The 10,450-nt window shown below is 49.0% G+C and overlaps 1 protein-coding gene across 1 annotated transcript in view; it reads left to right on the top strand.

Moving 5' to 3' along the window:
* aars2 (alanyl-tRNA synthetase 2, mitochondrial (putative)) overlaps positions 1-10,450 on the top strand; it is a 32,420-nt gene that overhangs the window by 236 nt on the left and 21,734 nt on the right. The window contains exons 1-8 of the mRNA XM_039804731.1: positions 1-139; positions 693-881; positions 965-1,110; positions 1,609-1,800; positions 3,766-3,910; positions 8,517-8,662; positions 9,151-9,259; positions 9,748-9,786. The exon at positions 1-139 is cut by the window's left edge and continues 236 nt beyond it. Of these exons, the coding sequence (XP_039660665.1) occupies positions 1-139; positions 693-881; positions 965-1,110; positions 1,609-1,800; positions 3,766-3,910; positions 8,517-8,662; positions 9,151-9,259; positions 9,748-9,786 (1,105 nt within the window). The remainder of the gene's footprint in view (positions 140-692; positions 882-964; positions 1,111-1,608; positions 1,801-3,765; positions 3,911-8,516; positions 8,663-9,150; positions 9,260-9,747; positions 9,787-10,450) is intronic.

Genomic DNA, 10,450 nt, shown 5'->3' with positions numbered 1-10,450 from the left:
AGAGATGCCCGCTGCCTGGGTCCGCAGAAACTTCCTGGATTACTTCCGAGAGAAACACGGACACCGGCTGGTCCCGTCCTCCCCCGTCCGCCCGAGAGGAGACCCCAGCCTGCTGTTCGTCAACGCAGGCATGAACCAGGTCAGTTTAGACCAGGTCCGAACCGGGTCTGTCCCGGGTCTGCTCTGTTCTAGCACCTGCTGCAAGCTAGCGGCTGTTTGCTAACGATTTCAAAATAAAAGCTTGTCCTGTCAAACTGGGTCTCATTCACTCCGTCAGCCACAGGTGGAGAGTAACTAATAGCCTACATCTACTCAGTCCTTTTATTTTCAGACATCTTAACAGGCGTAAAACTTCTCATGAACATCAAAAAATTCAACTACTAAGAACTTAACTGAACAACGTTTCACAGAAATGTGACTAACAGAAATGGGAAAATGGGTCCCTGAACAAAGGATAGTCAAAGTCAAAATCAAAAGTCCCAGTCAGTGTGTGGTGTGGCTACCAGCTGCATTATGTACCAGGCTCTTCGCTGTCAGCTGAAGGGAAGAGAGACAGCGGTCATCATGTTTCTCTTCCAAATATCTGTCCGATATTAAAGTTTTATCAGCACACACAGCAGCTGCAGACGCAGAATATTCTGCAGGTTTTAATCAAATTAACACTCAGGGTGTCAACACATGTTGTGTCCCAGTTTAAGCCCGTCTTCCTGGGGACGGCGGACCCCCGCAGCGAGATGGCGTCCTACCGACGCGTGGTCAACAGCCAGAAGTGCGTCCGCGCCGGCGGCAAACACAACGACCTGGAGGACGTGGGCCGAGACCTCTACCACCACACCTTCTTCGAGATGCTGGGGAACTGGTCCTTTGGAGACTACTTCAAGGTAGGGGGCGCTTCCTGTCTGTAGGGGGGAGGGGAGGGGGGCACTTCCTGTTTCCAGGGGTAACGGAGTGTTTTGTGTGGCAGGAGGAAGCGTGCTGCATGGCGTGGAGCCTCCTCACTGAGCATTATGGGATACCTGCAGACAGACTGTACGTGTCCTACTTTGGTGGAGACGCTGCGGCCGGTTTACCCCCCGATGAGGAGACTCGCCACATCTGGCTGGAGATCGGGTACGTTAGTTATAGATGAGGAGACACATCTGGCGACGCAAAGGCGACAAAAAACATTGACTAAAAGGCGACGAAAAGATAGATAGATGAGACCCATCTCGCTGTAGATCAGCTATGTTAGTTATAGAGGAGGAGACTCCACACATCTGGCTGGAGATCAGGTACGTTAGTTATAGACTCGCCACATCTGGCTGGAGATCAGGTACGTTAGTTATAGTGGATTATCTTCTGGATGAATGGATGAGTAGTTCTGTCTCTAAAATGTAGATCAGTGGTTCCTAAAGTCTAAGATGACGTCCTCTAATGTCTTGTTCTGTCCACAGCTCAGAGATCTTGAGTGTCCTGTCCCAGAGGAGAGAAGAATCTAGAACATATTCATATTTAACACGCTGACATCACACTAGTTCACCTGGTTTATCATCAGTGACTCCAGCTGATTAATAATGATCCGAGTAGTTAGCTAATAGATGAATGAGCTGGTTGTGTGTCCGTGTCCAGGGTCCCTGCTGCGCGCCTGCTGCCCTTCGGCCTGAAGGAGAACTTCTGGGAGATGGGGGACTCGGGCCCCTGTGGGCCCTGCACCGAGATCCACTACGACCACGTGGGGGGGCGGGACGCCGCCGCGCTCGTTAACGCTGACAGTCCTGACGTGGTGGAGATCTGGAACCTGGTCTTCATGCAGTACAACAGGTACACACACACACACACAGGTACATATACACACACAGGTACATACACACACACAGAGAGACACACACAGGTACACACACACACACACAGAGAGAGACACACACAGCTGTGTGTTGTGTTAGTGTAACAGCTGTGTTGTGTTAGTGTAACAGCTTTGTTGTGTTAGTGTAACAGCTGTGTTGTGTCAGTGTAACAGCTGTGTTGTGTTAGTGTAACAGCTGTGTTGTTAGTGTAACAGCTGTGTGTTGTCAGTGTAACAGCTGTGTGTTGTCAGTGTAACAGCTGTGTTGTGTTATTGTAACAGCTGTGTTGTGTCAGTGTAACAGCTGTGTTGTGTCAGTGTAACAGCTGTGTTGTGTTAGTGTAACAGCTGTGTGTTGTCAGTGTAACAGCTGTGTTGTCAGTGTAACAGCTGTGTTGTGTTAGTGTAACAGTTGTGTTGTGTCAGTGTAACAGCTGTGTTGTGTCAGTGTAACAGTTGTGTTGTGTCAGTGTAACAGCTGTGTTGTGTTAGTGTAACAGTTGTGTGTTGTGTTAGTGTAACAGCTGTGTGTTGTGTTGTGTAACAGCTGTGTTGTGTTAGTGTAACAGCTGTGTTGTGTTAGTGTAACAGCTGTGTTGTGTCAGTGTAACAGCTGTGTTGTGTTAGTGTAACAGCTGTGTGTTGTGTTAGTGTAACAGCTGTGTGGAATCAGTGTAACAGCTGGCTGTCGTGGTCAGCGTAACAGCTGTGCTGTGTGTGAGTGTAACAGCTGTGTATGTTAGTGTAACACAACTGTGTCGTGTTAGTGTAACAGCCTAAGGCCTGTAGTTAGTGTAACAGTGTGTGTGCGTCAGCGTGTAACAGCTGTGTTGTGGTTAGTGTAACAGCTGTGTTAAAGCGTGTAGTGTAACAGCTGTGTAAGGTTGTGGTGTTCGTGTAACAGCTGTTAGTGTAACAGCTGCGTTGTGTCAGTGTAAATTGCGTTTAGTGTAACAGCGTAAGTTGTTGTGCAGTAAGTAACAGCGTGTTGCGTTAGTGTAACAGCCAGCAGGTGTCAGTGTAATGCCAGCTGTGTTAGTGTAACAGCTGTGTTCTCGTTAAAAGTGTGCAACAGCTGTGTGTTGTGTTAGTGTAACAGCTGTGTTGCGTCCGTAACAGCTGTGCGTGTGTTAGCGTAAATTAGCTGTACAGTCAGTGCGTAACAGCTGTGTTCGTTAGTGTAACAGCTGTGCCCACAGGCCAACAGCCCAGGCAACCCCAGCCAGCCACAGCCAGGTCTGTGCACCAGCCAAGGCAACGAAATCAGCCAGGAAGAAAATCAGCCAGGAACACAGGAAGAAAGAAGAAATGAAGAATAGGCCAGGAAATAAAATGCCACAGGAAAGAATGACCCAGGAAATAAATAAATAGGAAGGAACAGGAAATAACAGAATGAAAATAGAAAATAAACACACAGCCACACACACAGAATCAGCCAAGCCAGAAAAATCACAACACACACACACAGCCACACACAACCCCAGCCACAATCACACAGGAACACCACACACACAGCCACACAGCAATCACAACCACACAACAGCCACAAATAACACAGGACCACACAGAACACACAACAACTGAAAATAAAATGGAAGAAGAAACAGGAAGAAAGAAGAAATGGAAAAATAAGGAAAATAGAAAATAGGAAAGAAAATAGGGAATGGAATGAAGAAATAGGAAGAATGGAAGAATAAAATAGCCAGGAAGAATGGAATAGAAGAAGAATGGAAGAATGAAGAAGAATGGAAAAGAATAAATAGGAATAACAGGAAGAATGGAATAGAAGGAAGAAATAAGGAATGGAAGGAAATAGAATGAAGGAAGAAGGGAATGGAATGAAGGAAAGAAAGAAGGAATGGAATAATGGAATGGAAGGGAAGGAATGAAGAAGGGAAGAAGTGTACTGCGCTGCTGTGAGTGTAACAGCTGTGTTGTGTTAGGGAGGGGGACCAGAGTCTGCGTCTGCTGCCCCGGTCCAGCGTGGACACTGGGATGGGACTGGAGAGACTGGTGAGCGTCCTGCAGGGGAAACGCTCCAACTACGACACGGACCTGTTCACCCCGCTGCTGCACGCCATACACCAGGTAACACACACACACACACACACACACAAAACACACACACACACACTCTCTTAGCTGTCCATCGTGTTCGATGATGACGCTTGCTCCAGGGGTGGGGGTGGGAGGTGTGTTCAGCGACATTGTGTTCGCTGGTGCCACTTCGTAATAGAGTCTGATCCTTGAGCCGCACACTTCGTCCCGCAGAGATGGGGGTTACCAGCCGCCGGCTGGTGTCTCTGGATGCGCTCTCGGTTCGGCGCGTCTTGGCTGATTTGGTGTATCTGAGAGACTACTTTAGCACAGGTAACGCTGCCAGGCTGATCTATCAAGTGCCAGAGATTCAAGCTGCGGAGAGGGATGTTTGCTCGCTTTAGGAGGTCCCGGGTGTAGTCAAAACGCCGCTTTTGCCCTCCGGGCGGAGCGGTGCGTGCCATTAGTTGACTGTAGAGGACTTGACGGGCAGGCGGTGTTCAGGCATGTCATGGTGTGCCCTATCCAGCGCAGATGTTTTTGGCCACCGCTGCTTCCATACAAATTGAGTCAGTCTTGCTGAGAATGTCTGTATTGGGGATGCGATCCTCCCAAGACAAGCTGAGGATCTTCTGTAGGCAGCGGATATGGAAGGCCTCTAGGTTGGTGCATGTGCTGGCGGTTATGTCCAAGACTCCGCCCCATAAAGCAGAGTGGTAGGAGAGAACCGCGCGGCTATAAAGCAGCCACCTTGGTGCTGATCTTCAGGTTACGGTTTTTCAAAACCCTGCGCGTAGGGCGACCGAAAGATGATGAGGCTTTATTTATCCGGTGTGTACTTCTGTGTCAAGGGGAGCAACATGAGGACAAAGTGGAGCCGAGGTAAGTGAAGTGGTCCACTGTTTTAAGTGGAACACCATTTGTGTGAAAACTGGGGGTGTGGGGGACGGGGTAGTGAGATGGCACATGACCTCGGTTTTTGAGTGTTTACCTGTAGGCCAAAGGATTGGTACAGACTGGATATTGTGTTAAGAGCGTGCTGTATAGAGTCCGGGCTGTGAGCTAAGACGGCACAGTCATCAGCATACTGAAGCTCACAGATTTGGCGGGTCTTTGTCTTTGTGTGGGCCTGGAGCCGACGGATGTTGAAAAGACTTCCGTCAAGTCGGTATTCACGTGGACGCCGGCCATCATGTCCCATGACACGGTGGAAGAGGCAGCGTGATGGCAGAGAGGAGGATGTTAAAGAGCACCGAGCGGGCACAACACAGCCTTGCTTCACCCCAACGTTTACTTCGAAAAACTCTGACTGGAGTTCTCCCGTGAGCACTCTGGCTTGCATCCCGTCATGGAACTGCTGTAGGATGTGGAGAAACTTAGGTGGTACCCCAAGTTTGGAGAGGAGTTTCCAGAGCAGTTCACGGTTGATGGAGTCGAAGGCTTTGCTGAGGTCGATGAAGGCTACGTAGAGGTCTTTGTGATGTTCTCGGCTCTTCTCCTGCAACTGCCTCAAGACAAAAACCATGTCTGTCGTGGATCTGGTCTTCCGGAAGCCACACTGTGTTTCTGGAAGCACTGCTTCCGAGATGTGCTCAACCAGTCTGCTAAGCATGATCTTGGCCAGGACTTTCCCTGCGACGGAGAGGAGAGATATCCCACGGCTGTTGCCACAGACTGCTCTGTCTCCTTTCTGTTTGTAAATGACCACGATGTTTGCGTCCTTCCAGTCCTGTGGGAGGGTCCCAACTTCCCAGAAGTTTTGGATCAGGAGGTGCAGGCGACGCGTGAGGGTGTATCCTCCATGTTTGAAAACCTCTGCAGGGATTCCATCGGGTCCAGCGCTTTTGTTGTTCTTCATCCCAGCAATAGCTTGCCGGAGTTCTGAGTAAAGTGGAGGAGTGTCCAAGCATGTGATTGGTGGCAGGTCTGGGAGATGATCCAGAATATGTGGGTCGACAGGGTTGGTGTGGTTGAAGAGACTCTCAAAATGATTGGCCCAACGGGCAAGAATCTCATGGTGGGCCTTAAAGAGCATGGACCCGTCAGGTGATCGGACTGGGGCGATGGCCCGCTTCCTGGGGCCATACAATGCTTTTATGGCATCGTAAAAGCCTTGAGTGTTATTGCAGTCTGCCAAGTTTCTCGTGCCTTTTGCACCCACCAGGTGTCCTCCATAGTCCGGAGGGCTCGCTGGATTACAGTTCTTGCAGCAGTAAAGGTGGTTTTAAGGGTGGGAGATCCAGGGCAGGACAGGAGAGCTTTGTGGGCCTCATGCTTGGCTTTTAGGAGTAACTGTATCTCAGCTGAGTTGCCATCAAACCCGTCCTGGTGACGTTTCTTTGATTGGCCAAGCGCCAAGGTAAAGGCTGCACTGTGAATAGCCAGGTGCAAAGCTGGCCAGTCAGTTGTTTCCTCTGGGAGCTTTTTGAGGTTTTCAGCAAGGAGCCGTCGCAGGGTGTCTTTGGTGGTGAGGCTATTCAGCGCTATACAGTTGAGTTTTTTGTTCGGAGCGGTCCTCGGGCCACGGGGTTGAATACTCATGAGTAATTTGGATCTGACCATAAGGTGGTCAGTCCAGCACTCAGCTCCACGCATAACACGGGTGGTGAGGACATCTTGTCTGTCCTTTTGACGGACAATCACATAGTCAAGGAGGTGCCAATGTTTTGAGCGAGGGTGCTGGCAGGTGGTCTTGAACCTGTTCTTCATCTGGAAGATGGTGTTAGTGATGACCAGCTGGTGCTCTGCACAGAGGGAGAGGAGTCTGAGCCCGTTGGGGTTCATTTTCCCCACACCATGCTGGCCAATGACTTTACTCCACACCAGGTGCTCCATACCCACTCTGGCATTGAAATCTCCCATGAGTATGAGCCTGTCACTAACCGGGGTTTTCTGTAGGATGGCATCAAGAGCTCTGTAGAAATCCTCTTTGATGTTGTACTCGGCATCAAGAGTTGGAGCGTATGCACTAATGAGAGTGGCAAAGCATCCCTTTGCCAGGGGGATGCGCCATGTCATCAGTCTTTCATTGATGCCGATGGGGGATTCCTGAATGTGCTGCAGCAGTTTAGACTTCACAGCAAAGCCAACTCCATGGTTACGGCGAGTGCCTTCGGGGACCCCCTTCCAGAAGAAGGTGTACCCAGCACCGACCTCTGTCAGGGAGTCCTCCCCATGTAGTCTGGTCTCGCTGAGAGCTGCTATGTCGATGTTGTATCTTGCGAGCTCCAGGGCCACCAATGCTGTCCTACGGTGGGGCCTGTCAAGCGTTACGACCAAGTCCAGCAGTGTGCGAACATTCCACGAAGCAATGTTTAGCTTATTTTTTAATTTGTTTTTTCGACCACAAAGGGGGGGGATGATTTGCGTGAGGGTGTGGGTGCGCAGACCACACTCCCACCATGTCCTTGGCAGGTCTGAGTCGAGATCCAGTGGCATGGAGACCACGACGACTGGTGACCCAGCACTGCTGCAGCCTGCATCCGCCTTCCCAGCCGTTGTGATGCTCCACTTAGGTCAGCCATCATCCTCCGCCTGTTCCACCGTTGAGGACTTGTGCCTTTTTTTTCAGGGTGTGCTCCCTTAGCCTTTGCCTCTATAGGCTACTCCACAAGGCAGTGGGACTATTTACCCATAGCTGGGGCAGTGGTTGGCGGGTGCCAGGGCATGTTCCACTACTTGGTGGGCCTGCACACCGCGCCTCTGGGGCCCACTGCTGCTCCCAGATCCCCTACAGTTCAGCCTGGGTCCGCTAGGGCCCAGTTACCGTGTGTGGCCGCGAGGAGGCACTGTAGGAGTCTTGGCGGTGGAGAGGCTATGTACCGACAGGAAGAGACTTACGCACTCTGCTCCTCTTTTTGCCCTTGCACAAGGGCTAGTCGGTGGCAGTAGCTGTAAGCAGAATGTAGCAAGCAGAAGCAGTAGCATGCAACATGCAGTAACTACTAAGCTGCTAAACTACAGGCACTACTATCCCAGTACTACTGCACTGACGCATCACACACACCCTGTGCTAACACACACACACACACACACACACACACACTGCTGCACGCCATACACCAGGTAACACACACACACACACACACTGCTGCACGCCATACACCAGGTAACACACACACACACACACACACACACACACACACACACACACACACACACTGCTGCACGCCATACACCAGGTAACACACACACACACACACACTGCTGCACGCCATACACCAGGTAACACATGTGGTCAGTAGCAGAATGTAACTAAGTACATGTACTCCAGTACTCTCTTTCAGTCCAAATATTGAGGTACTTGTACTTTACTTGAGTCTTTTGTTTTCATGCCACTTTCTACTTCTACTCCGCTACATTTCAGAGAGAAATATTGTACTTTTTACTCCACTACATTCATCTGTTCCAGCTTTAGTTACTAGTTACTTTAGTTACTAGTTATATGTAGTTTATAAATCTGATGTTTGATTCGACAGTAAACTAGCCGACAACATAACAGCTATGAGTCAGCTGAGGTGATGAGACCATTAAACACACAGCTGTAACTGACGTAACTTCTCACTGCAGGACTTTAACTGTAACTGAGTACTTCTACAGTGTGGTATTAATGTAAATACTTGTTCCACCTGTGTTGTCATGGTGATGTGTGTGGCAGGTGTCGAGGGCGAGCCCGTACGGCGGCAGGACGGGCGCTGCAGACCGGGACAACGTGGACATGGCGTACCGCGTGGTGGCCGACCACGTCCGCACGTTGTCAGTCTGCATCGCTGACGGGGTCCACCCGGGCATGTCGGGGGCGGAGTGAGTCATCCACCAATCAGCTAGCAGGACGTCTGTCTGTCTGTCTGTCTGTCTGTCTGTCTGTCTCTCTGTCTCTCTGTCTGTCTGTCTCTGTCTGTTTGTTAGGGCTGGGCGATAAATCGATTTTATCGATTAACTCGAATGTGTAGTCAACGTGGATTTGTTTAAATGAAAAATTGATTTTCTCCTTAACATCCGCCGACGCTCCCCTCTGGGCTCCCGTAGCTCCGTAGCTCCCCCCCTGTCTTTCTCTGTCTTTTGGTCTATCTGTCTTTCTCTGTCTTTTGGTCTATCTGTCTTTCTCTGTCTTTTGGTCTATCTGTCTTTCTCTGTCTTTTGGTCTATCTGTCTTTCTCTGTCTGGTCAATTATTTTATGTATTTTCTTAGGATTTTAACATTCAAAATAATGTGTGTGTGTGTGTGTGTGTGTGTGTGTGTGTGTGTGTGTGTGTGTGTGTGTGTGTGTGTGTGTGTGTGTGTGTGTCAGGTTGGTGTTGAGGAGGATTCTGCGGCGGGCGGTCCGGTTCTGTGTCGAGGTCCTGCAGGCTCCTCAGGGAGCACTGGCCAGCCTGGTTCCTACTGTCACACACATACTGGTAAAATACATTTCCCATAATCCCTCTGAACACACACACACACACACACACACACACACACACTTGTTTGTGGGGACCTGTCATTGACATAATGCATTCCCTAGCCCCTTACCCTAACCTTAACCATCACAACTAAATGCCTAACCTTAACCCTTACCCTAACCTTAACCATGACCTAATTCTATCCCTAATCCTAAAACCAAGTCTTAACCCTCAAACAGCCCTTTAAACTTGGGGGGTCCAGAATTTTGGCCCCACAAAGATGTCTGGACCCCACAAGTATAGTGTATTCTCGGTTTTTGGACCCCACGAATATAGTTAAACAGGAACACACACACACACACACACACAGCAATATGAAAACATTTGACGGTCTTTGTTGTTCTTTCTTTCTTACCTTTTTTTTTCCTTCCTTCCTTCCCTTCCTCCCTCCCTTCCTTCCTTCCTTCCTTTCTTCCTTCCTTCCTTCCTTCCTTCCTCCCTCCCAGGGTGATGTGTATCCAGAGCTCCTCAGAGAGTCAGACAGGGTGAGTCCAGCCACAGACCCAGGACTTGATTGACAGCTGCTGCTCTTTCAGATCACTTTGAACCCTTTCTCCGAGAACACATGAGGGACATTAGGAAGAAGAGGGCAGATGACACTGGTGTTGTGTTTGATACATTTCTCATGAACCAATAAAATATTTCATAATTACATTTTCTATAACTTTTAGGGCAGACCGGGGTTGGTTGTAACAAGTCTTTTATTTATTTATTTATTTATTTATTTATTTATATATATATATATATATATATATATATATATATATATATATGAGCTATATGCGCTAATGAGATATATAGCTCATTCTTGCATAAAATCAAACCTTAAGGTCTTGCCTGAAACTGGTATTCCTTTTATTTTCACAACTTATTGTTCCAAGAAGTAATTAACCATCACCGACACTAATAAAAATGACAAAATATCTCTTCAGCTTAATGTTTTGTGTTGCCCAAAATGAGCAGGATGACAGAACAGCTGTTTAATATCCTCCAGTGTAGCTGTGATAAGCTTTATTTGTGACCTATGCACCTCTGGTATATCCTGACCAGCTCACCCCCCATCCAGATGTTGGTCTCGGAACTCACCATTGGGCAGGGCTCAATCTGAGGGGCGGGATAAACAGTTGTCTTTCATATTCCCTCTGCACC

This window comes from Perca fluviatilis, chromosome 1, assembly GCF_010015445.1.
Source record: "Perca fluviatilis chromosome 1, GENO_Pfluv_1.0, whole genome shotgun sequence".
Lineage (NCBI taxonomy): Eukaryota > Metazoa > Chordata > Actinopteri > Perciformes > Percidae > Perca > Perca fluviatilis.
This window is presented reverse-complemented; position numbering and strand designations above follow the sequence as displayed.